The 25,815-nt window shown below is 44.5% G+C and overlaps 2 protein-coding genes across 7 annotated transcripts in view; one reads left to right on the top strand and one right to left on the bottom strand.

Moving 5' to 3' along the window:
* Morc4 (MORC family CW-type zinc finger 4) overlaps positions 1 to 2,885 on the top strand; it is a 50,191-nt gene extending 47,306 nt beyond the window's left edge. For 2 of the 3 annotated variants that reach the window (XM_087601007.1, XM_087601008.1), the window contains exon 17: positions 157 to 1,060. In XM_087601007.1, coding sequence (XP_087457133.1) covers positions 157 to 237 — 81 coding nt within the window. In that variant the 3' untranslated portion in view covers positions 238 to 1,060. Of the gene's footprint in view, positions 1 to 156 lie in introns of all 3 variants that reach the window. The other variant, XM_087601006.1, reaches the window with a different exon arrangement.
* Positions 2,886 to 7,327: 4,442 nt separating this feature from the next.
* On the bottom strand, positions 7,328 to 21,863 carry Cldn2 (claudin 2). Of its 4 annotated transcripts, none has more exons than XM_087599351.1 (3): positions 21,560 to 21,863; positions 13,410 to 14,274; positions 7,328 to 8,810 (listed from the first exon to the last, which is right to left on the bottom strand). In XM_087599351.1, the coding sequence occupies exons 2-3, from the start codon at positions 14,090 to 14,092 to the stop codon at positions 8,807 to 8,809; spliced, it is 687 nt and encodes a 228-aa protein (XP_087455477.1). In that variant the 5' UTR covers positions 14,093 to 14,274; positions 21,560 to 21,863; the 3' UTR covers positions 7,328 to 8,806. The 4 variants fall into 4 exon arrangements, with proteins under 4 accessions (XP_087455477.1, XP_087455476.1, NP_001100316.1 ...); XM_087599350.1 differs by having other exon boundaries at positions 7,328 to 8,292; NM_001106846.2 differs by lacking the exon at positions 7,328 to 8,810 and having other exon boundaries at positions 11,406 to 14,274; positions 21,575 to 21,740.
* Positions 21,864 to 25,815: the final 3,952 nt, after the last annotated feature.

The raw sequence follows: 25,815 nt of genomic DNA, 5'->3' as shown, positions 1-25,815 counted from the left end.
TGTTTGATGGCATGGTACTTTCAGACCTTTTTTACCTAGTGGAGGCAGAATTGTTAAGGAATGTAGGCCCATTTTGAAGGGACTTCATTTTATTCTGTTGGCTAATGACTCCATGTCATCTCTTCTCCTCCTGCCCCCCCTCACTCCATCATACAGGGCTCTGGCCAGGCTCACTCGGCTACGTGTCCACGTCAGCTATCTCCTTACTTCTGTCCTCCCTCACTTGGAGCTTCGTGAGATCGGGTTTGACTCAGAGCAAGTGGATGGGATCCTGTACACAGTGCTGGAGGCAAATCACATACTGGACTGAGCAGCAGACTATATATCCTCTCCTAGCTTTCTTTTCTCTCGTCTGCCTGTGTACTGAATGTCCTCCCTTGTCTTGTCTCTTCTTTCTCCCCTTCTCCCTTCCTATCCCTCCCCCAGACCCCAGCCTCTTTCTTTCTTTCACCCTTATGCCTTATATGGAGAATCTTTGAATGAGTCCTGGCTCTTAATCACATTCATGGCGGGTGTGAAGAGAGAGGCCCATTAAACAGCCTTGTAAGAGTTCAGGGACAGCAAAGCAATAGTCACCAAGTTAGGTGACCTGAAAGTTCTAATTTTGATGATCTAGATACTTGGCCTGTTTCATATTCTTGATAATGGATTGTATCGATTTAGGTTAAATCAGTCAGCAAATGTTGGGTCCAATGTACTTGGTGGGCCAAGTAATGATTTCAGCCCTGCCAAGGTTCTAACAATCTAGTTGGAAGCACAAGGCACACCAAGTTATCAAACTATACCAAGAAGGGTATGGTGTATGTGAGTGGTATACACATGACACGGAAGGTAGAGGAGGGAAGTTTAAAGGAAGGCAGTACACTGTAATTGGGACCTAAATGAAGCTTTCAAGAGTGAACGTGAGTGACAACACTCTTAAGGATGGTTGGTGCTTAGGTGGTAGGATTATGATTGATGATTTTTTTTCTTCCTATCTTCTTGCCCTGTTCAAATTTTTTTTTCTCTAACATTCTTGTCGCTCTTCTTACATTGGAAAATAAATTGTTTTGAAAGCTAACAAGTAGGCTTGAATTTGGGTGTCAAATGAGACATTTATGAAAGTATGACATAATTTTACATTTATAAGTTATGTTGAGTTTAATATTACCTCTGGAGAGACAGCATAAACAAATGTGCAGAAACAATCCAGAATGTGAAAAATGTGTTTGGTAAGAGTGATAGGTTATTGTAAAGGGAACCCACCAGCCAACTCACCAATCCTCCATGGTATTTTTATTGTAATAACCGATATATAAAATAAATATATAAGGATCTAAATATTAAATTTCAGGAAACAGGGGAAATATTTTAGCATAGAAAGATTTAGTTGCTATTCCTCACAATATGTCTACATACTTTCTAGGCTATACCAAGTGAGAGATAGACCTCAGAGTACAGAAGTACATCTTATGCACATGTAAAAATGTTTTCTGAATCCATCGCTTTATTATATTTATATAGTATATAGTCTCCAAAGAGCTAAGGTATGCCTGCAGGGTCGCTGAGCAGTGAACACTATATATAGATACCTATGTATATGTGTATCTTAGCATTGAAAACCAGGAAGTAAAAGATAGGAATATTGGAAGGTGGGATCGCCCATCAGTAAGAGTATTCTCTAGTACAGACCAAACACTTTGGATAGTCATTCTGTTTTCCTCAGCAGATTAATTTCAGAAGACTGTCCTAGGGATAGTTTACCTTCTTTGAAAGGAGGCCATCATAGATAGATATTCCTGTGAGTCTGTAGAGAATATGGGGAGGCCAATAGCCAGGCTTCACCATTAGAATGGTACTTAAACATAGCCCTGCTCCACCACTCTACCTCACTCCAGCTCCAGAGGCTGCATCATTCACTCCATTGTATCCATTTGCATCAGTATCCAAAGCCTCAGTTGTCTAAATGGGATTGCTAGCAAGGGAAGGGTAACACATGCAATTATTTTCTCAGTGGTACTTGTCACATAGGGACGGGGGCGGGGGGGGGGATGGAACTTTGCATAGATTAAGAATAGTATGAATGGGAGCCCAGGAGAGGAGGAATATCCGGTGAATGGGAAGTTCAGCCTGTGTAGCTATTTGTTGGGTGAGTGTGGGGAGGGGAGGCAAATAAAGGAGCTTTAAAGGGGAAGGAAGATGGAAAACTTAACTCATCCTTACCCGTGCTTCCTGTCTGCACAAACTTGCCTGATCAGTCCACGCTTTTCAATCCAGGCTGCTGCTTCCAGCAACGCTCACCTGTGTGAGTCTGTCCACTCCAGTAACAAGAGCTATTGCCACCGCCACAGACACTCGTGTTGAAATTCTAACCTTTCACAAATGTCCCAGAAGACCCGCTGCCTATCTCCATGTTGTCTCAGCAGCCCTTTGTCATTTGCCACATCAGGCTGTCACCTAACGTCAGAGGCTGCATTGGTCTGTTTGTTGTCTATTTCATCCTTTACCCTACTTACTGCAATGAAGGGATTCTCTAGTGTGGACAATACCACTTTGAAAGGTGGCCCGTCATAAATATTCCTGTGAGTCTAGAACTCGTGTTAAAAACCACTATGGAATAAAGGATTGAAGAGTGTTGCCCATCCTTACCAGAAACCATGGTTTAGTATGAAGACAGACACCGACGATAAAGCAAACATAGTTGCCTCTTCCTGGCTTTCCTCTTCGGTTAACATAAATCTCTTTACTTAAGTTAAATGTTTCTCTTTAACTTGCCACAGTTAGCATGTGGGCACTTATTATCTCATTCCTTGACAGTTGGAATAGATTCTTAAATGGCCTCCCTCATCTCCTACCCTCATTCCTCAACACACACTTCTTAATAAAAGCTCAACTTTATCAAGTCACATCTCTGCTCAAAGACCTATTATTGCTCAGTATTGACCACAGAATGCACTGTAATTTTTTTGGGCATGGTTCTCAAACCCCCTGGTATCTGCCATAACCACCCTTTCTCATCTTCCAACAAACCAAACACGAGCTATATTCCACGCACATGGAACCTGTCAGTTTCCAAATGTGCCTTAAGATTTGACCTCTGCCTTTGCTATTCCACTTCTGGAATGTTCTCCTTAATCATCTTTCCTTTGGTTCAAATCCCAACTTATTTTTGAAAATTCCTCTCACCCAGGAAGGTATGAAATGTTCCTCTGAACATTTAAGCCTTGTGTCATTTGTAAGACTTGTATCATAAACTTCCTGATCCTACTTTCCCTATAAGAAAGCTCCAGATTGATATTCAAGTGCGTACTTGACATTTACACTTACATATCTCACAGACATTTCAAGTAAATCATGTTAAAAATAAACAGTGACATACCCCAGGACTATTCCACCCCCACAATTTTTTCATGTTAGAAAATGGCACCTCCTCCCACCCAGTTGCTTCAGCTAGAAACCTGGAAGTCATCTTTAATTCCTCTTCTCTCATTCCCCACATCTAGTCTGTCAACAAGTCTGTTGTTTTTATTTCCAAAGCATTATGTTGACTTTCCTCACTTTTACCACAACAACCTTAGTCCAAACTCCCATCAGTATTTTGCCTTGTATTGATCGTAAAGTCCAATAGAGACGCCAGACTCTCCCTTTTTCTCATAGTTGTCTTCTTACTAGAAGTAGTGTGTTTTTCAAAATAAATAACAAATCAAATCATGTGACTCTCTGCTTGGAGGTAATAAGGCCTCATTTCACTTAGAGCACAATCCACCCCTGTTAACAGTGTCCTACAAAGAGCCCTACCTACCTCTTACATTTGTCTCAGTGGTTTTTCATTGTTTACCACTTTGCCCCTGCACACTTTGCTTCCCACAGAAACATACCAAGCTCTCACTTAATCCCAGACCGCCAGCTATATTGTGCCTTCTCCTGAGATGTTCGTTACCCATTCTGCCCCTTCGGGAAAGCTGTTTCCAGTTTTGGCATGGTTCACTTTTCTTGCTTCGATCTTCTTCCCAGAAAGGTCTTGACTTTGTCCGCTATTTCTACCCCAAATCATCCCACAATTCCCTTGTTTTGCTTCTAATTCATAGCAAGCTTATAGACTTGGTCATTTTCATTCATTGAAGAAATATTCATTGGACACCTACTATGTGCTGTGTGATCCCCAGCGGTGAATATAACACACGTTGTTCCTATATACCTGTTTCAATAAGTTCTATATGACCATGCTTGGTTTGCTAACCACTGTATCCTACTGCTTATCATAGTATCTGGGATATAGGAAATGAGCAATAAATGATTGTTATGAATGGTTTAATGATGTGTTTTGTTCATATCTCCATCTCAGTGATCTAAACAATGTCCCATTCATGTAAGAGAGTGAATAACCGAGTATGAGTGAGGTAGATAACAGCCCTGGGCATTAACCTCTGAAGATGAAAGACCGACACAGTAGGTGCTGCCAGCTGTAGGAGTGGGGTTGCTGTGAGTAGCCTAGTAGTTACTGTTCAGCCACCTTTCGGTGTGAGACATTAGACTGTGAAAGACAAAGGGGAGCTGAATATTCCTCACACAAACAACCTGAATAGATACTGAGAAGTACAAAATGTAACCAGGAGGCTTCTGAACAGACCAGAACTTGAGAGTAAGAACCAAACAGAAAAAAAATTCCTCTAAGAATTCCTCTTCAGTCTTTTCAAGAGAGATGGTGGTTCATTGCGGCTGTAAAAAGAAGAGTTATTCACAAGCTGAGAACAGAGCAAGTCTGAGGAAACAAGTTCTGGGCATGGGTTAGGTCAGCACACACTTGTGTGAACAGATGGGTACCTGAATGATGAGCAGACCAGGAACCCTGCGACCTCAGAGGCCAGGAGGGTTTGTTTGCCCATGGCTGGTACTTGTACATTGTCTGGCTTAAAAATTTAGAGGCAGAGGCTGTGTTCTTAGTTCCCAGGGGCAGGCTCAAGAAAGAACATGTTTACAAATTCTATACTGTGCAGGAAAACTACTTTCTGTAGCACTACATTAGGAGTGAAGGATAGCAGTTTTCTCAAGAATTCTTGAGGAGTAAGGTCAAGGTGTAAGATCATGCTAAGGCAAGCATGATTTCCCTTAAAGGCTGGCATGTTTCATGAGGATCACCTTACCGAATAATTTATATCATGAACCATCCAAATGCTCACATTTGAAAGTCACCTTGGGCTGGAGAGAGAGTTCAGTGATTCGGAGAGCTTGTAGTGATTGCGTGCTTGTCTAGAGGTTCGGTTCCCAGCACCCACATTGGGAAGCTTGAAATTGCCTAGTATTCCAGCTTAAGGGGATCTGAACCCTCTTCTGGTCCCACGGGCACCCATTTGTACATATGCACAGACACGTGAATCAAAATAAAATAGATCTTTTACAAAGTCAGTGTAAGGTTGTAAGCTCAGCATTCAAGAGACCAAGGCACAAAGATCCAGAGTCAAGGCTTGCCTTGGCTGCATAGTGAGAAGAGTGTCTCAAAAGTCAAAGCACATGTTTGGATAATTAAATAAGTGTAAGAAGTGACTGAGAGTCTTAGGCGTACAAAAGGTAGTTAATGCATGAGACATGATCACCAATTTATTTTACTTATGGGTACTGACTATTGAAGTAGGGCTTTGTGCATGCTAAATATATATGGTACTAGTGAACTATAACCCCCATCCAGTTTTGTAATCGAAAATAAAGTCTGATGACTACATTTTTGTTACTCAGTATCTTGATGTGAATCACCACAAACTCCCAACCCACTTTTCAGTAATGTAATACAAATTCTTTGGTTGCTTTCTACGTGCCAAACACACTCCACACATCTGTCCATCGTGTTCTGAAGGCCATAGAAAATAACTTGATGAATGAGAAAAAGACTCCCCAAGTCTGCTCATCCAGCTGGACTCTGAAAACCTGGAGTGAGACAGTCTGATGTAAAGAGAGAACTTTCCAGTTATAGGGAATAGTATGATCACATGATGGTAACAGGAATATAGGAACACACAGGCTAATCAAAAAGCTTCAAGTGAATATCCAAGGAACAGAATGAATCAAGAACTTGGCACTGCTTTAGGAGGCTCAGAGTTAGAAACGTGGCTGTTGAAATTTCCTAAGCAGACCCTAAGTTCAGGAAGTTAGCTCCAGTCAGTTGTGCCCTTGGACTGGGCTCTTCTCTAGCAGCAAGACCCGGTGAATTAGTTTTCTTCCACAATTACAGGTATAGTTTGTAAAAGAGCTATATCATCCACTTTCCTTCCCAGATTATTCTGTTGAGAGAACCACATGAATAGAAATTTATCTAAGACCTTCAGGGAATTGGAACTTTGGGAAAGAATCTTGAAAAGCTTTCACCTTGAAAAGACAACTACCAGTCTAAATTAAATTCAGATCCTTCGTAGGGCGTGCACATCATCGGCCCAGTGACATGGCTTAGTGGGTAAAGGCACGTGTCGTTTATCCTAACTTGTTCATTTCCCAGAACCCACATGACAGAAGGGGAAAACCAACTCTTAAGTTGTCCTCTGATCTCCACACACGTCCATGGCATATGAATCCATCTGGCATGTGTGCACTCACTGTTCTTTGACCTACACACTTAGGAGGTAGAGGCAGAAAGATCAGAAGTTTGAGGCTAGCTGCAGCCACAGCTACAAAATAAGGAGTTGAGGCCTGCATGGACTACAGACTCTCTCTCTCTCTCTCTCTCTCTCTCTCTCTCTCTCTCTCTCTCTCTCTCTCTCTCTCTCTCTCTGTGTGTGATTTGTTATCCCTATACAGCACAGACACTATCACCAACATGTTTAGATATGAGTTAATGATTTCGAATTCCCTGTATGCCAAGACTGCCCAGAGATTCTCCCAATTTTACAGGCAAGAAACTCAAGTGTAGAAAATTGACACGGTTTTCTCCAAATGTTAAGGAAAAATCTAAATCCAAGTTTGTCTGACCCTGGAAACCTCGCTCTTTGGCCATTGCTCCATATTAACTAGTCTTTCTCCTTTCGGTAGGAAAAAAAACTGCTAAAAGGCAGCCCACACTGATTGGAGTGGTCGCAAATCACACACAATGTTTAACTGCCCTCATGATCGGAAATTGTTTACTTGTGTAACGACTATCTCTCCAAACAACCTGGAAATTCATTTCCTCTTGACTGGGTTTTTCACTCGGGCTGTTCCTTGGCAGCTTTCCTGATATCAAAACAGTTATTGGGATCCTATTCCTACACTCCGGGAGGTCTTGGACTTGCTGCCCCTGCCTGGAGTGTTCTCTCTGGCTTCTTTGAACCCCCCTTCCCAGACTATGCTGAGTTGGGCAAGTCTCAGGGAGTGAAAAAAGTGACACATGAGAACATACTAGTTTATTATTACACAAAGAAGAGTAAAATTAACCACAAGAGATGTCCTGGAATTGCCAACGGGATGGTAGCACCCCCTTGCTTACCCTGTCTGCCTTTTTTGTATTTCTCTGCTGTGCTCGTCTCTGAAGCTGCTGAATCATCTACTTGAAGGACATGTGCATTATTCCAAAGCTCCTGGTCCCCAGTGGTTCTCAATCACTGCTGTAGGTTTGTTATTTTTGAAAATTGGAGTCTTCTGGCTTCTTTCAGGGCTAAATGGAAAAACTAGTGCAGTTTCTGTTGTCAGTGGCCTATTGGTGGCTGAATATGTTTCTTTTTCCCAGAAAATGTGTTTGATTTTTAAGTCAAAGCCTTCAGTGCCTTTAAACCAAGGGATTAGGAAATTCCCAGTATGGTCAGATAGTCTTTTGTGGAAGCTGCTACTCCCTTCTCACACCCCACTGGGCACTTCCTGGAGCAAACTCAGCCAACTCAGGCAAAGAAAAGACACCGGGAGCATCTGTTTTTTTTTGTTTTTTTGTTTTGTTTTTTAACTTTTAGAGCACTGCCCTTTGCCTCCAGCAATCCCCACTGAACTTTTTAAAACTATTTCAGAGTGATAATTGTGTAAAGAGGCTGTGCCTGACACATCACTCACTTGCCACTTAGTGTGCCATCTTGTCACCTATGCTGGAAAAGTATACGAGTATTCCCTGGGTTATCTCTCTACAAGATCATGAGTGCTTGCAAAGTTCTTCAAAGACCTTCTAGGTGACTCGTGATGTGGTGAGAGGGTCATTCCAAAGAGACAGGACTTCAGGGATGACAAGAAAGCAGCAACTCCTCCCAAGGGCCGAGATGTACCTTTGTATGGTGCTTTATCAAGTGCTGCTTGTCTTCTCTAGAGCATGGACTCTTGGGACAGAAAACTCTGACTGAGAGTTACGGTTCCCAGAAGCGTGGTCAGCTGTGGTTAAGAGAGGGCGTGGTCAGCTCATGTCTCTGTAGCACAGTCCCTGATAACCACCTGCTAATCTTTTATCAATGATCACACCACAATATTCAATGATCAACCACATAGGGAAGAAGGGAGAGATAACCTGCGGGACTTCCTGTTTGAAGTTCTTTTCCTTCTTGAGATAACAGTATTTCTCATCAAAGCCATGGAGCCGCTTGGCCAGGGAGCCCAAACTGAAAGAGGGCCAGGCTTCAGCCCAGCTGAGGAGGAAGATACACACTTCACAGTCTATGGCCTCTGGCCTAGAACGGGAAGCTGCAGGCCTGAAGAGATCCTGTGCTCACTGGCCAGAGAAGGAGTAGTTGACCCTCACTGTGAAGCCTCCTTTGCCTTCTTAGAACACTGAGCTCCTATAGCACTTGCTCCTCCTCACACGTTTCCGTTCATAGTCTAGTCCAGAGCCAAAAGGTCCCAGGAGACCTGAATTGACTCTGTTTCTTCTGCCCCGGCAATTTCTGAAGAACTACCTAAGGGAAGGAGATAAGGAAGGGAAGGCTGAGCTCACTTTAGGGTCACTCCCTCTCTTGGAACCCGGCAGAGGTCTTGTGAGAACAATGGATAATGGCTTACCTATGCAGTCAAACCCTGTTTCCTCCTTACCAAGGCCCTTCATCCCATTCTTCAGCTCCCAGAGAACTTCAGCTATAAGAAATAGGATTGTTCTTTCTATCCTCCTCATCCATCCTTCCCAAGCTCAAATAGTGTTATTTCAAAGGGGTTGGCATTTAAGGGGATTTATATAAATATTTGCCCCAGACACCCTTAGGTACCCCTCTGTCTCTTGAGTGGCAGTTTGTGTTCTGCTTTGTGCCATAGTCACACACACACACACACACACACACACACACACACACACACACACGACTTTTCTTTCCACCTTAGCTGTCAATTCCTCTAGCACAGACTTTACACTGTTCATTCCGGTCAGTCTCACAGCCTTACTTGGCACTTCTTACATTGAGTAAGAGTTTGAGCAGTGTGGTTTGGCCTGGCTGACAGGCTGGCTCAAAGGCTGGTCAGTGTAGGGACTGTTTGACTGAATAAAGGGCTCAAAAAGTTGGGGTTTGCCTTTCCACCGAGAAGGTGGTTTCAGTCTCCCCACCTCCATTAATGATCACATAATAATGGGTCACTAGGGCCCCAAGACAGGGAAAACATGAGTCATGCTAGTATCACAGGAAAGAAAGAGGCCAGAAACATCTCTCTTTGTGTAAGGGTCAGAGCCATGAGGCGGGAGCATCAACACAATGGCCTTCACTATGCCCTCAGCCTGCGGTTAATCTAAATTACTTTATGATGGAAAAGCAATGAGGGAGCCGGAAACTGTTCAGTTTGGACCAGGACTCAGGAAATTTCTAGAAAACGGCTCAGAGCAAAGCTTTCTTTGCTCAACCAATCAAAGGGATCCTGGCTTTTGATCAATTATGCTGAGATTTTTTCTAGCCAAGGGTGAACTTTTAATTCCTTCCCCTGAAACTTTCTAGATTATGGAATCCTGTAGGAACCACCAGGACAGCCTCAGCCTAAAACAAAGGGCAGGTTCACTTCTTCCTAAACTCTTCTATTCCATGACAGACTGGGGTGGGGGCTGGGGTGCTGTGGGGGTTGGGATTCTCAAATTGGAAGAGCCACAGGCCATCACATACCTTCTGCAATTAGAATCGCAGACTCAGGTTACCATGGTTTCCAAATTTCTAACCCAGATTCTGACAGAGTGTAACCTTAGAGATTTTATCCACTTCCTTCATCCTCCATTTCATCTCCTGTGAAAAACCAACTTGGCTGAGGTGTTCACAGGATGAAAGTACCTTGGCTGACAGATTGTGGGCAATCAGAGCCATAATCAGGAGTCATCAAGGCCGAGTTATCAAAGCAAACCTGCCTTTCAGCCTACAGTTGTCCCTAGTCAGGCACTCGGGAATCTGGTACCAGATAAGAGATGACTTTTTACAATGTGGTGGGCCCTTCTCCTCCCCTGTCCTTCCCTCTAAATGGACTTGGATACTGTCTTCAATCCTGTGCACCAAAGAAGGTCCCCTTCAGAAGTGCAAGGCCAGTGTTTCTAGTAACCAGTTCCTGTATGCTGCTGCCCCCTAACTTCAAGGACTGGTTAAGCTGAATCTCATTGGGCCCCATGATTGTTCATTTTAATACCCTAATTATTGGGCTTCGTTATTTCCTTATGAAGTCAAATCATTGGTGTGTTGCCTCAAACTCCTCCAGAGTTAGAAGACTTAGAACGGAGGTGTCGGACCTTAGATGATGACCTGGCATCCCCCTAGTCAGACAGCTTGCATGGGAGGAGTAGGGGCAGTAGCAATGTTTGATGAATTCTCCACTTTCCTAGATCGCCTTCTTGGGTGACTGGGGAGCCCGTATGTCCCAGTATTAAGTTGCTGGCCCTAAGTAAAAATTTTTAGACTGCCTGGGAACTTTCAGAATGCTGTTCTTACTGACTGTGAATGTTGATGGATCAGCGAGATCTTAGTTTCACAGTCAAGAAATGAGGGTGTTAACTCCAGGTATGTAAACCTAGGAAAACTTGTGTGAATCTTAGGTTTTCTATATGCCAAATACAGGATCAGACAGGAGACAATAAGATCAGGGGCGGCTTCCTCAGATTAGTGGGTTGGAGAATGAAGGGAATAAGCATATAACCATTTAATAACTAACCTCAATGATGGGATTTTCAAATAAAATGTTTTTTCTGAAAAAGAATGAGCCCTGGGAAAGGTGAAGAACTTCATTTCTGCCAGGCGTGGGAGTCAGAAGCAGGTCGGTCTCTGTGAGTTCTAGGCCAAGATTAGTCCAGGACAGACAGTGCTCTGTTACACCAAGAAACCATGTTTTGAAAAAGCAAAACAGCAACAATAACAAAACAAAAACAAAACCCCTTCCTCTCTGTTGTGAGGGGTGTTTTCACATATCTGATCGCATTCATGAAACCTGGAATTTTCTACGTGCCATTGTGCACAGGCTCCCACTGCCTATCTTAACCCAATCCCTTTCTTTCTATCGAGTGTGCCCTGTCTTAATTGTCTTTTAATCAATACAACAATGACTCAATCAACATCCATTTATTGATCACCTTGTGTGTGCTCAGCACTGTTACAGTCTTGAGTATACATATAGACAGGTCTAAGATATGGCAATTGCCCTCCAAGTACTTACAGTGAACTTTTGAGATCACACAGATAGACAGGTAGACGGATAGACACACACACACACACACACACACACACAAACACACACACACACACACACATACAAATGCGCATACAAGAACTATAAACTGTTAATCAAAATTATGAATGATAAGGATTAAGCAATTTATATATTGGGAATTGGAGGAGGGGAAGGGCAGGAAGGAGTGATTAGAGAAGGCTCAATGAAGGGGATGACGGTGAGCAAGTTCTCCAAGCATGGGGATGAAATGGCTTCCAGGTCAGCATAACAGCTTGAACCCAAGTAATATGGTGGAAATAGGAAAGGCGTGTTAAAGGAAACCTCACATATGGGCCTCTCTTGCCGCTGCTGAAGTTTTGATGAGGTGTGCTGGGAATCTTCTGAAGTTGGTGCTATTAGGCTGTTGGGGTTAATGTCTCTAGATTCTGACCCCCATCTACCACAGAGGAAAACGGAGCATTTTAAGACCATGGAGTGTTGCACTGAGAACCAGTCTCTGTCCTCCCACCTCAATCACAATCCCAGGCAGAAGTTCACCAATCACTCAGGTCATGAACACAACACCTTGGTCAAAAGATGTTCCACACTGAAGACTTTGCATACCTGTAAGAATATCTTCTGATGGGCGATGACTCGAATATTAAAAGTGACAAAGGACCTCTCTGATGCTGTGGCCTTTCAGAGGCTCTGTAGTGCTGAGTAAAGACCCAGATAGGTTGTTTTTCCCAACAAGTCTAAAGTATCTGGTAGGGTTGCCTCTCCAAAACAGTAGGAGCACACACACCTACCATGCATCTCTGCCCAGCAGTTCTTCCATACCAAAGTCCCCATTCGTTTTTGGCCAGGGCTAAAGAGTCCTTTTAGCCCTCTGCTGCTCCCATGTCAAAGGGCAGTTCTAGAAAAACTGCTTTATTGTCCCTAAGGAAACCCTTGTCTAGGGCTCCAAGTCTTGTGGTTTATCAGGAAGCTGGGTCAGACACCTCAGTGGGAGACAGCACTTTGAGCGGTAGTTCACTTCAGCTTCTTGGCCAGTCCTCGGTGGAGTGAGGGGGCTGCAGCCTTCAGCTTTCTGTATGCCTCTACTGTCTTCCTGTAGCAGTGCTTCCATTCCTGACCCACAAATGGGTGGCAATTAGAGGAGATGATCTGAGAAGTGATTCTGGTGGGCTTTGTTGTTTGTTTTTGTTTCTTTGGAGCCCAGGTTGCCTCCCATCCTATACTCAGCTGCTTTCTGTGGGATGCCATGAGATAGCTTTCCTTCAGTTCCTTCCCAAACCAGTCTGGACATATTGCACTCATAGCAAAACTGGAAGAGAGGCTTCAGGGCCTATAACTGACCAATCCATTTCTTTGGCTGGAGATGTGAGAAGGGAGCTAGAAACATTCTCGCAGAAGCCACCCCTCTTTCTTCTCTCTGTCCCCTAGTATTTGAGTCAAGAGCCAATTTCAGCCAGAGGGAGAAGGTCTTTTGATCACAGATGGTTAGTCAATGGAATATGATTGGTTGGGGAACAGATCTCCAAGTAAACCAAAGGGCAGAAGAGAGCCTCTGGGCATAGCAAAAAGTGGCAGCAATGGGATTTAGACTTTTGGGTTGAGCATTCAGGGCACAGAAGGTGCCTTAGTGAGAAAAGAAATAGAAAAGCTCGCTTGATAAGTGTCCTTGGCAATTCGATGTACATGCTGTCACCCCTGTTCTCATCTCTGCCTTTACTTCATCCAATGGCCAAAGTCATTCTACCCTCAGCAGCACCTTACACATGATTCAATGGCAATGTCCTTTGCCTGTAACCCTGGGGGCATTGTCCACTACTATTTTTATAGTCCCAGCCACCACCCCACCCCACCCCCAGCTCTGGCCCCTGGTTCTTCACACATACCCAGTCAGGCTGTATGAGTTGAACTCACTCTTGGCTTTGGGCTGTTGAGCAGATCTTGGAGAGCTCCTAGTGGCAAGAGGCTGGGCCTGGTAGCCATCATAGTAGTTGGTACGATTTCCCTGAGGTGAGCAGGAAAAGCAGAGGATGACTCCAGCTACCAAGGAAAACAGCGCTGAAATGATTCCCAAGTACAGAGCTTCTCCAATCTCAAATTTCATGCTGTCAGGGACCAGTGGTGAGTAGAAGTCCCGGAGAATGCCGTGAAGATTCCAAGCAACTGGGATAAAACCCAGGATACCACCAAGGATGAAAAAGACTCCACCCACTACAGCCACTCTGTCCTTAGCTCGAGATTCCTGGCAGAACACTGTGCATCTCATGCCCACCACAGAGATAATGCAGGCCAGCGAGGACATTGCACTGGATGTCACCATCATGGCCTGGGCAGCCTGGATGTCAGCAGGAAGTCCTAAAAGAGTACTGTAGATATCACACTGGGTGATGCCAGTGCTGTGGGTCGCACACTCCATCCAGAGGCCCTTGGAAAAGCCAACCGCCGTCACAATGCTGGCACCAACATAAGAACTTGTTCGCCAGTTGGGGAGCAGCATGGCAATCGATGTGCCTAATAGCCCCAAAAGGCCTAGGATGTAGCCCACCAGTTGGACGCCAAGGGAGGCCATGGCAGACCTCTCAGTAGAAGTATCTTCGGAACCTGTTCGCTTGTCTTTTGGCTGCGGCTCTTGTTTCTTGGATCCCGGCCTCTAATCCCTCATTTCACAGTGTCTCTGGCAAGCTGACTTCTTTCCTCCTTACAAGTATCTGTGGGTGGCCACAAGCAGGCTCAAGAAGGCATCTAGAAAACCTTAAAAAAATCCATAAACCAGATTAAATATTGACTAGAAGCTTATGAGAAACCAGAAAACGCTGAATGCCTTTTGACCTTTGTTATCTTTAAAAATAACACATGAGAAAGAAAAAAAAAAACTTTGGAAGTAGAGCCAAAATGTCATCACCTCCTGCGTAGGCACATGCTTTAGGCTGGCAGTCAGACAAAGGCAGGGGCCAGACAGGTGGCTGCTTTCCGAGAAGGCAGTGATGGTAATACCAGTTGTGGTGTGTTAACTCCACTGCTCAGTCTCCAAGGCCTGCTGTTTAACATATCGCCAAGCAACCACATCATGGGGCCCCTCTGTTGCTGACTGAGGCCAAACTCCAGGAGACGGGATCATGTGGAACAAGTCTTAGAATGTGGCCTTGAGCTCCAGATTGTTAGAGCCTACTTGGATCTCCAAAGGGACTAAAGAGCAGTGCCTTAGCCCTGAATCAATTCATGCCTATGACGATAGATACTGTGCTTCCTGGGCAGATTGGGGTGGGTGACAAAGCTTTCTGCCCATATTCTGAAAGTTTGACCAGATGCCTCCCTGCAAAGAACCATAAGGACCTCTAACAGTATAACATACTGGGTATTTCCTGTCTCCTCTCCTAACAGATAATCCCATATCCAGCCTCTCAAATGACATGTGAAGACTAGAGAAAAGTTGTTCCAGCTCCTAGGAGTCCCCAAGGCTTGTCAGAGATGGTAGAAAAGCTGAATGGAAGGGAAGCAGCTCCATATCGAGAGGGCTTTACAAGAGGTAGGCAGGCATCTGGTGATAGATGGGATTTTGCACTGTTCGGGGATTTCTCACTCTTTCCAAGGCTCAAGACACAAAGGTCAAAGTGGTACACCTCCTCCACCTTCTGCAAGACTACTCAGCTCACTAATTTTTAACCCAATACAACATTGCTACTCCATTTTCACTTCCCTCAAAATTTCTTTTGGCAGCTAGAGAGAGAAAGGGGGAGACAGAGGGACAGAGGGACAGAGAGAGAGAGAGAGAGAGAGAGAGAGACAGAGACAGAGACAGAGACAGAGACAGAGACAGAGAGACAGAGAAAGACACACAGAGAGAGACAGAGAGACAGAGACAGAGGGAAGGGGGAGGGGAGAGAGGAGGAGGGGAGAGGGAGAGAGAGAAAAGAGAGAAGAGAAGAGAAGAGAAGAGAAGAGAAGAGAAGAGAAGAGAAGAGAAGAGAAGAGAAGAGAAGAGAGAGAGAAGCGCTCAGTGGTTCAGAACATTTGCTACTTTTCCAGAGGACTCAGGTTTGTTTCCTAACACTTACATGGGGACTCATAACTGTCAGTAACTCCAGTTCTAGGGGAAATCTGATTCCTCTTCTGGCCTCCAAGGACACCTGGCACATACAGGCAAAGCATTCATACTCATAAAGTAAAACAAAAGCTTTTAAATGTCCCTTTCCCATTGCTCAGTCCATTCTTGTCTGAAGAAGCATGCCTACCCTGCTACCTAATCCAAATCTGAATTTTCAGTAGGAACCCTCTTAAGAGCCAACACAGTCAAAGGGACCTTTAATAAAAAAAAAACCCTCTGTGAGGAGGGGGTTGGGATTCAGCTCAGGAGGGGGGGCATGGGAAATCTCATGGTAACCTCAAGTTCGACATACTCAAGCGAATACAACACCTCACCCTCTGTAACTCCTGATCAGTACTTGCTTAGGTCCCTTGTCACCAAATGAGAGCCCTCTTCATCCAGACCAATATCCCTGGGGTAATCCTTGACATCCTGAGCCTGATTCTCCCTACGTCTCCTAACTAGGAAGTCCCACTAGTTCTATCCCCTGAAGTTACTTGAAATGTCTTACTCTGGTTTCTCATCTCTACCACCACTTTCTAATGCGGGGTTCCCTCATCCTTTCTTCCGTGCCTGGGGAAATAATAGGTTATTAATTGCTCTTACTTCCAGCCTTGCTTCTTCAATTCATTCTCCACAGTGTGGCCATGATGATCTTTCAACACATTCATCTGATGAGGTCATTATTTGAATGTGTGTCTATGTGTGGGGATGTGGACACATACACAAATGTTCAACAGTGTGTCGGGGGGGGGGTAGGAGGGCACTTGGTCCATGAGCCTGTGGAGACCAGACTTGGGGTATCTTCCTTGACTTTTCTCCATTTTACATTTTGAACTTTTCGATACTTTTCCTTTTATCATGTGCCTGTGCCTACGTGTGTGTGCATGTGGAGGTCAGAGAACAGTTTGTAGGGAGTTGGTCCTCTCCTTCCACCATGGGAGTTCTGGTGATCAAATGTAAGTAGTTAGACTTGGGCAGTGAGTGCCTTTACACTCACATTATTCCCCTCCGCCTTTGTATTTTGAAATGGTCTCTCAGTGAACCCGGAACTTGTTGTTTTGGCTAACAAGGGAAGCCCTGTGATCTGCCATCCTCTCTCCCACCCTGAGTGCCCACACCTCCACACCCACATTTCTCTTCTGACATTGTTCTTGCAGACCTGAACTCTGCTCTTTATGCTTTCACAGCAAGTCATCCCTCTAGGACGTTCTAGTGGCAAAGGATAAAGTCCGAGCTTGTTTGCACTCCAGGACCTCTCAAGGTTCATCTCTTGCCATTCACCTGCTCATACTCCATACTCTGGCTGAACTAAATTACTCTCAGCTCTTCAATCGTGTCATGTGGTGTAAAACTTGCAGTACAGTCTGAGCACAGGCTGTACCGTAAGCAATTCCTTGACTTCTTTGGATATCTTTCCTTCTGGTCACTGTCCAGTGCCCCTATTAACCTTTTCTAAAGATTTATTTTTATTTTTATGACTGTAAATGCCTTGCCTGTGGGGATGTCTGTATTTCCATATGTGCAGTCCCTTGGGTACCAGAAAAGGACATTGGATTCCCTGGAACCCAAGTTATAGATGGTTGTGAGCCACCATGTCAGTGTGGAGATTTGAACCTGCGTCCTCAGGAAGAGCAAGAAGATCATGAATTTAAAGCGCTAGGAATACAGGCATGCACCACTATACCAGGCTATATAGAGTTTCTTATCTAACTCTTACAAGCACTTTCTATGTGTTAATGCATGTGATTATCAACTATTTCATGACAGATATACTAACCTCTACCATATAATAAATGAGACAGCTAAGGTTATAATACACTTTGTTATGTTGTAATTTCCTATTTAAACTCATATTTTCTCTGCTGGTACATGGGCTATTTCAAGGCAACATTGGTATCTTTACATTTATATCTCGTGTACCTTACATAGTACCCTACCTTCAAATAACTGTTTTAACTACCTTTTGTTTAAAAAAATTGGAGACAGGGTCTTTCTACGTAGTTCTTGACTGATCTGGTATTTGCAATGTAATCCAGGTTGCACTTGAATTCTTACTTCATTCTCCCAAAGGCTGGGATTATAAGCATACATCAGCTCGCCCAGCTTCAAATCCATCTTCTTAACGAAATAACAGAGCAGTTAACAGGGTTGAAGGGCCCCCATGAGACTATAAAGAGTCAGTAAACAGTGCAGAGTAAGGGTTAGCAAGATGTTACCCATGCACAGAATGAAGGGTATCAGAGGAAGGACTAAATTGAGGAGGATAAGATAGAGACCTACACAGTTGTTCCCTCCCTCCATCCCTCATCCCTCCATCCCTCCTTCCCTCTCCATTAGTTGAGCATCTTGCCTATTCAGTTAAAGGTGAGGAACAAGCTAAATGTGTGTTGTGCTGCCACAGCATAAGACACGGTTGATAGCACTGTTCATTGGCACTGCTATGACACGATATGTAAAGCAATGCAGACCAGGTGCCAGGGCACGTTTAGCAAACTCTGCCACTATCAGCTGTGACAAGGGGCAAGTCCCATTGTGGCACTGATTTTTTTTTCTGCTAGTCTGGTTACATCTGTGCCTATCCAGGTCTCAAATGTATCTTAGCAAGGCATTCAGTCCCGCTTGGCAACAATCCTGCTTCTCCACGGTAAGCTCCTCTCTCCCATATGTCCTCGTTATGCAGCTATTACCGTCCGTCTTGACTCTGCTGTTTTCAGGCAACCTCCTTAACCCGTTTAGTATCAATAGCACTACTTGACCTCTGTACATGCTGCTCTGCTTGCTGCAGCCCTGCATCTGCCATCCACTGAGAACACTCTCCCCATAGTTAATGATTTTCTTATTCTAACATCTAAGATTCATATAGCTGCCACCTAACCTTGCCGCTCCCTTCAGAAAACTGACTTCTCCGCTGTTTTCTATAGTGCCACCGCCGAGGTTGGCACTCTTTTTTTCTTTTTAGAGACCACCCTTTAAAATGTCACCATGGCTGTTTTGCTCCTCACTATGTATCCCAAGATGTCTTCGAACTCTCAGCCATCTTCTTTCCTTAGCTTGACAATGACTGCTAAATCCATACCTCTCTCATGTCAAATCTACACCAAAAGAGATCTCTCTTTTTGAACTCAAGGTCTGCATAGTTGACTGCATTCTCAATGACCATCCATATATGTATTAAGATATTAATGACACCTGAAACTCAATACATACCAAGCAGAAGTCTCTTGCCCGTCCTCAAACTACTCTTCACACAGTATACGCTATCTTAGTAGTAGAACCAGCCGTTCAGCAACCCAAGCCAGCATGCCTTGATTTTTCAGCCTTTCTGTCTCCTATATTTTTTTCTTCTTTTTGAGATAAAAATATACAGCTCAGGCTATCCTTGAACCTATGCCAACCCTTGCACTTCAGCCCCTGAATGCTGGGATTACTGGGACAAGTCACAGCAGCCTTCCTCACATTTTCTTGACTTATAATGGTGTTTTGCCAGATGTATTTTCAAAACAAAACACAAATTTATCTTTCCATCTCCACTGCCCAACCCTTTTCAGACAATACAGTCAACATCACTTGTCCATTGGAAATCACATAGGCCCCTCAAATTGGCCTCTCTAATCTCACTTCAGCTCTCTCCTGAAAGTCAATCATCAAGATAGTCATGAAGGATCTTTCTAAAGTATAAGTCCAATAATAACCATCATGCTACACTTTGCCATGCTTAAGAGACTAGAAAATTTTGATTCCTTTGATATGAGGTTCAGTTTCCTAGGAAACCAGGGAAAGCTATTGTCTGACCTCATACTTCTGAGTTTCATCTCTAACCATTAACCTCTAGTTTCATGCCTTATGCCTTCTAGACTGACCCACACACACACACACATGCATACCAGCTTAGCTGTATCTGAGTAGGTGCAGTTCTCTACATCTGTCTTGCCAGCCACCATTTACCTGGAGACTTGTTGGTCATCCTTTAGTGTTATAACCATCCATATTTGAGAGCTGCCTTTGGAACTTCCTCCACTCCTTGCCTGGGGTGAGTTAAATACACTCCTTTGAAGGTTTTTGTTAGCAAAGAGCCCCTGGCTCCCAGAGAAGCAGCTTGGGCCTCTGCTTTCTTGGGATGGCAACAAACAAATGCTTGAGGCAGATCCTCACAAACCTGGAATCCCAGCACTCAGGAGGAAGACACAGAAGTGTGGTCAGTTAGAGGCCAGCTTGGGCTACACACTGGAATTCCAGGTAGTAGCAGATACATAGCAAGACTCTGTCTCAAAAGCAAGCAAACAAAAACAAAACACTAACTCTCAGTTTCCCCAAGGGAATCAAAGATTCTCCAGGAGGAAATCCTTTCTGAAGAGCCAGGCCTGTCTTGGTAGTCATGAGAGAAAAGTACCAGAAAGTGGGTTGCCATAGCTCACCAGGAGGAAGAGACACTATCAGAGTTTATTCAAATGGAAGAAGTGGTTCCCTGGGAGTTAATTCTCCCTTAGGGTCAGGAAGACAAGGGTGACAAGCTGGCCTGTGACTAGCTGGTGAGGTGAGTCAGCTGGGGCTGATTCATCTTTGGTGCGCAGAAGCAGTAAGGGCAGAAACTGAAGCTAAAGGGTCCTGGTTTCTTCTCTCAGTTGTGCCTAGAACCTGTTGAAGAAATTCCCTCAGTTCCTCATCCCTGGCTTTGCTCATCAAGGTTTTCTTAGTCTGGAATCAGATAGTGGAGACAAGTTGCCATTTTAACAAACACAGAAGAGTAGAGACCTGCTATTTGAAGGAGAGAGGGCTTTAAAAGAAACCTTTTCAGGGGTTCTCCTAAAAGCCACATACAAAGACTTTGGGGATACAGAGACTCTAGCTAGGCCTTGCTTGCTGAATTTGTCTCCTGGGAGTGAAGCCAACAGCCTCTATAGCTAAAAGCTGGCCAAGAAAGTTTTCCTCCGGACCTTTACCTAATCTTCCTTAGGGGAGGGATTGGAACTGCAGGAGAGGATTAAGGAAAGACTGACAGCGGCTCCCAACTTAACTCCTTCTCGCCACAGCAGTTGCTCTGATAGCCTCCCCACCTAAGGTGCTTGGCATCATCGCTAACAACCATGGATGTGACAGGACCATTAAGAATCTCCGACTCAAGGGCGAGCATGACCTAGCCTTCTGTTATGAATGGAAGCCATTTAAAAGCCTGCTTTCTTGCAGTCTTCATTGCTCAGTCCCTTGCTTTTACAGCCCCGCAGAGGAATCTGAGATAGTTGCTCCCTACCCCTGTACTCCAACAGTCCAAGGGCTCGAGTAGGTGGCCAAGCCATCTCTTTGCAATCCACCTTTCTGCACCAGTTGATAAGAGGACAGCTAAGGACCTGCACCTACAGTCAGAGATTTTATAACTGTCTTTTAAAGGAAGCTTATTTTTGTCATGATCACTAAAGCAAATAAGCATGTTTTAAAGCACAGGGAAACACGAAAAGGAAAGATTTAGGAAGCGCAGGGGCAAGGGGAGAAGCACCACTGTCTTCTTACCTATAAGTGCTGTGAAAGTTTTGGTTCCGACTCCATTTTTAAGATCGCTTGAAAAGAACAATGTCTAAGGCAGGACATTGGTGGAGAGCAATTGAGGGACTCAAAAGGAGAGTCACAGGAGAACCCACCCTCTGCAGCTCCCTGAACTCTCATACACGGAGGTGTATTGGAGCTTCCCCACCTGCTTTGCCTCCTGTGGTCGAGCAAAAGGGTCCCCAAAAGCTCCTTTCTTTCCGTATTCTCCCGTTTTAAATAGTCTGATCTGAAGAACGGGTCTTCTGGCCCGTAAGACTGCAAATCTTGTTACAACTTGAAGAAAACACATAGCGCCATGTGCCACTTCCATAACCTTTCCTCAACAGCCCAAGGGAAACCGCCCTGACTCCATCAAGGGCTCCAGTAGCAGCGGCTAGGTTTAAAAACTACCGGCCTAAGCATACTTACAGAGCAGATACTCACGGAGCTGTTCTTTCTCGAAGGGCTCTGGGAGAGATGCTCCAGCGGAAAAGAGGACTAGGTCCAGGGAAAGGTGAACTGGGTCCAAGGGGCCACGGGCTGTGGTGATAAGGGATTTCTAATTATTAGCCACAGCTTTGTAAAATCCACCTGTAAATCTGAGCCTTCTTACAGATGCGAATTAAACCCCTGGAGGCTGGAAAAGATTGAGGTGCTCTTAAAAAATGTTTGGTGGGTTTTATGTTTACCCTTGTCAAAAACTCCAGCTGGGCTTTTGTGTGGTGAACCTCTGTGAGCCCAGGAGAAACCTTGTGGGGAGGGGGATTTGGGCCAAGGAGGAATTTAGAACATTCCTGCTTTGGGGGGAGGGGAGAGAAGGGTGTTCTGTTATTCCCATTAGGTGTTCCTGGCACAAAGCCCCAAAGCTCAGCAGGAAGGAAACCTTCATAAACACAGCCTGGGTGAAGCAGGGCCCAAGTAGCCTGGCACTGAAGTTCTTTACTGCCAGGCTTCCAGGAACCCTTTAACTCACTGTGGTTCTTTGGTTAAGGCTTGAACCTTACTCTACCTCCAAGACCAACTCCCCAAGAGAAAAACATGTACCTTTAAGTTATCAGAAGTTTTAGGATGAAAACCTGGGCTCTGGCAGGCCCAACAAACTAGGCTTCACTATTGTCTCTAATACACAAATTAAAGGCACACGATATACCAAAAAGCAGCGAAAAACATATTTATCCAATATGGCCTCTTTGGGATAAAGAAGAAATAAGAACTCAGGGTTCCTGCAAGTCCATCTTCAGGGTGTTGACAGGAGGATTAGGCTTCTGTAGAAGGTATGCATGATTGAGCAAGCCTGGTCAAGGTGCAGTCCTGTCCATCCTTAGCTGTCTGTTCTAGCTCTTCTCTGTCCTGCTAGGTGGTCTGACAACTCGCACGCACGCACGCACGCTCGCACGCTCGCTTGCACGAAATCTCTTCTGGGAAGCGAGTACGCCCTTTGCAAGTGAAAGGCTTCAGCCTTCTCTTACCAGGCTTCAGACTTCCCCTTCTCCCAGCATGAGATCCCTGGGGAAATTTTCATTCTTTCTGGTTGATCATTTCAAAAGCCTGATAGCCAACAGAGGAGACATACGAATCTCTCTTTAAAATATATTCTCTCTGGGCTCAGCTGGTAGAGATCTTGGTTTGATTCCCATCACCCATAAATCTGGGTGTGGAATCCCATGCCTATAAGCACATGGAAAGTGGAGACAGGGGTACAGAAATCCAAAGTAAGTTTGAGACAAGTTGAACTAAATGAGACCTAGCCTCGAAAATAAAATAAAATAAAAATAAAACAAAATAAAGTGGGATATGAGTGTAGTCTCCCCTCTAACCCACCTCTCCATCCCTTTCCTTCCTTCTTTCCTTCCTTCCCTCCTTCCTTCCACACTCCCTCTTTCCCTCCCACCAAAAGAATATCTTTTCTCCTACCAAGAGAGATTAAAGATTCAGTCTCTGTGGGTTCAAAACAGGTAGGCCTCTTCTCCCTACCATCAAACACAGAAGGTACTATATACTATGCCATTTAAGTCCCTTCAAAGCTTCTGTATAGTGTATTGATTAAGGTTCCTCACCAAGTAGAACAAAAAAATTTCCTTTAAAAAAATTGTGAAGGCCACGTTAGCCTCAAATGTGCCCCATGTACGGCCTAGAACTTGAAGCAATCCTTTTGGTTCTGAAGTACACACATGAGCCACCTTGTCTGATTCTATTGAAAATAATTCAGAGAATAAAATATAAAAGAAAAGAATGCAGGTTCCCCAAAATGCTACTGGCCAGCCGTCAAGATTGCTAACATTTGGAAAGCATTAATGGAAATGCATTTCATAAAACTGAATCACATGCTATCTACCATTCTATAACCTATAGAATGTATTATGGGGCTGTTCTTATGTCAATTAAAAACCAGAGCACCTATAGTGTATTCCATCATGTAAAAGGATTTCTTTAGCCACAAACAGACATTTTGTCATATCTCACTTTTGCTGTTTAAAAAAACCAAAACTCTCATCTTTCTACACAACGCCGCCAAATTCCTAGGCCAAGAATTGAATGATTAGAGAATCTTTACTTTTAAAGGCTAATACAACATTTTACAAAGACAAGATGGCTGTTGCTGTTTCCAATAAAGAAGCTTAAGCCCAATAATATGAAAGAACAAGTTACCTAGCAACTCAGGATGAGATCGACCTGGCATCTGGGTATCTGGTCGGGTAAATTTGCAGGCAAATAGGTTGTGACTCCTAAGGAATCTCAAATGGAAAATGCTCAGGTCAGAGGCCTCTGTGCAGTTGGGGGTGCTAGGCCTTGTGCTGAGGCCTTTCCCACGAATGGCTTTACTGAGCTAGAATAGAGCAGAGTACTAAAGCTAGCCAACGCTGGCCTTGGACTGTGAATCCCTGTGCTTTAGGTGGTTTTTCAAGTAATATCAAAGCAAACAGATTTGTTGCGTAGGGAGAATTCAGTGAAGCACATCAGAATTCATCTTCCTTCCCAAGATGGCCCATCCCTGCCTTGCAGGTATGAATGGGTCACTGATCCCCAAACAGAACTCCTGCACAAGAGAATTTTTAGGATTGTCCCCCTTGGCAGGCTGGGACAGGCTAAGGTCAGTGAGGCCTGAACTCAGGCCTGAGACCTCAGCATGAAAGCAAGCAGGGCTTCAGGGGCAAGAAGGATAACATGCTAATCCTCTAACCAGCTCTGTGACCTTGAGCAAATCTTTCCACCCTCTTTTTTTTCCAGGCTCCCCACAGCTGACTCTTCAAGCCTGGACTAATGAATCTGAAAGCGTTTGGACACTTAGAAAGTGCTGGCTCCGAAGGCAATATGTTTGGCTTTGTGGGGAGTGGGGCAGCTTTATCGGTTCTCAGTGATAGTGTACAATTGAGGATAGGAAAAGGCAGAATCGTGGGGACAGGTGCCAGGGCGGATGAGGGCACCCTGCTCGAAGGATGTGGTTACCATGTTGGCAAGCATTCAAGGACTAGGCTCTAACAATGCTTCACACAGGTCGGTACAGACAGATCCTGGTGGCACCGTGCCAAAGTGTATTAGTCCTGGATTTGGAGGTTGGGAGGGATCTAAGCAATCATTTCACTGAGACCCCCAGCTGAGATCCAGCCAGCCTACCTAGGTAGCTGCAGTGGATGGAGAAAAGGATGAACGGAGAGGGCAGAGTAGCAATCTGGGGAGAGCAGCGCTGGTTAAGGAGAAGAGCGAATGCTGTGAGAAGAAAGGGAGGAAAGAAAGGTCCAGAAGGCCATGGGAAGAGCAGAAAAGATAAAGCGGGGTCTTGACAACGAAGGAAGAGATGGTGTAATGGAAAGAGAAGTCTAGAGTCCAGGATATACCTTAATAGGTATGATGTCTGTCCAATGTGCAGGAAGCCGTGGGTTCAATGTGTAGCATGACATAAAGCTGGGTCATGGTATGAGCCTGTGAGCCTTATACAACTAGAGGCAGAAGCATGGTTGCCATGGATTCAGGGTTAACCTGAGTTTCATGCTAACTTTCTGGACTACAGAATGAGGTCATGTCTCAAATAATAGTCACTGCCACTACCACCACCACCACCACCACCACCACCACCATCATCATTAGAACAATGATAAGGGAACAAAATTAAAGGAGGTGTCTAGAAGAAGAAACAGCAGCAACTTCAGAAAAGTCTAAGGAGGAAAGGACTCTGGAAAGTATTGGGTGTCTGTGGCTGAGAAGCGATTTGAGACATTGCTTCCTGACCATTCCACTGAACCAAGACCTGCTTCTCACCATTGACCTCACGTCACCAAGTTCAGTGGCTACCTTTTGGGCCTTAGCTTCCCTCACTACCCTCCATAAGTGCCCCCATGAAATACCCCTCTTGACTTCTGACACAACACTCCCCTGGTACTTTTACCCTGCTCCTTTTTCCTTGACGTGTCCTCCTCTTTCAGACAGTAAGAATTGATGTTTTATGAAATCAGAGAACAGACCAGTGATTTCCAGAGCCTCAGAAGGAAAATGAGTATGTTGGTGCATTTGAATAGGGCATAGCTTCTAATGTTCTATGTTGTCATAGGTTAACTATGGTTAACAACAATTAGTTGTCTGTTTCAAAATAGCTAGTGAAGAGGGTCTTGAATGTTCCCCATACAAAGAAATAAGAATTGTTTAAGGTAGGACTGGAGAGGTGGCTCTGCTGTTAAGAGCACTAACTA

This window comes from Rattus norvegicus, chromosome X (genome assembly GCF_021556685.1).
Source record: "Rattus norvegicus strain SHRSP/BbbUtx chromosome X, alternate assembly SHRSP_T2T, whole genome shotgun sequence".
Taxonomy (NCBI): domain Eukaryota; kingdom Metazoa; phylum Chordata; class Mammalia; order Rodentia; family Muridae; genus Rattus; species Rattus norvegicus.
Note: the sequence above shows the minus strand (reverse complement) of the source record. Positions and strands in the feature narration are given on the sequence as shown.

What these genes read in the sequence shown, in the direction of transcription:
- Cldn2 (XM_087599349.1), bottom strand. Translation starts at nt 14,092, where the DNA reads ATGGCCTCCCTTGGCGTCCAACTGGTGGGCTACATCCTAGGCCTTTTG.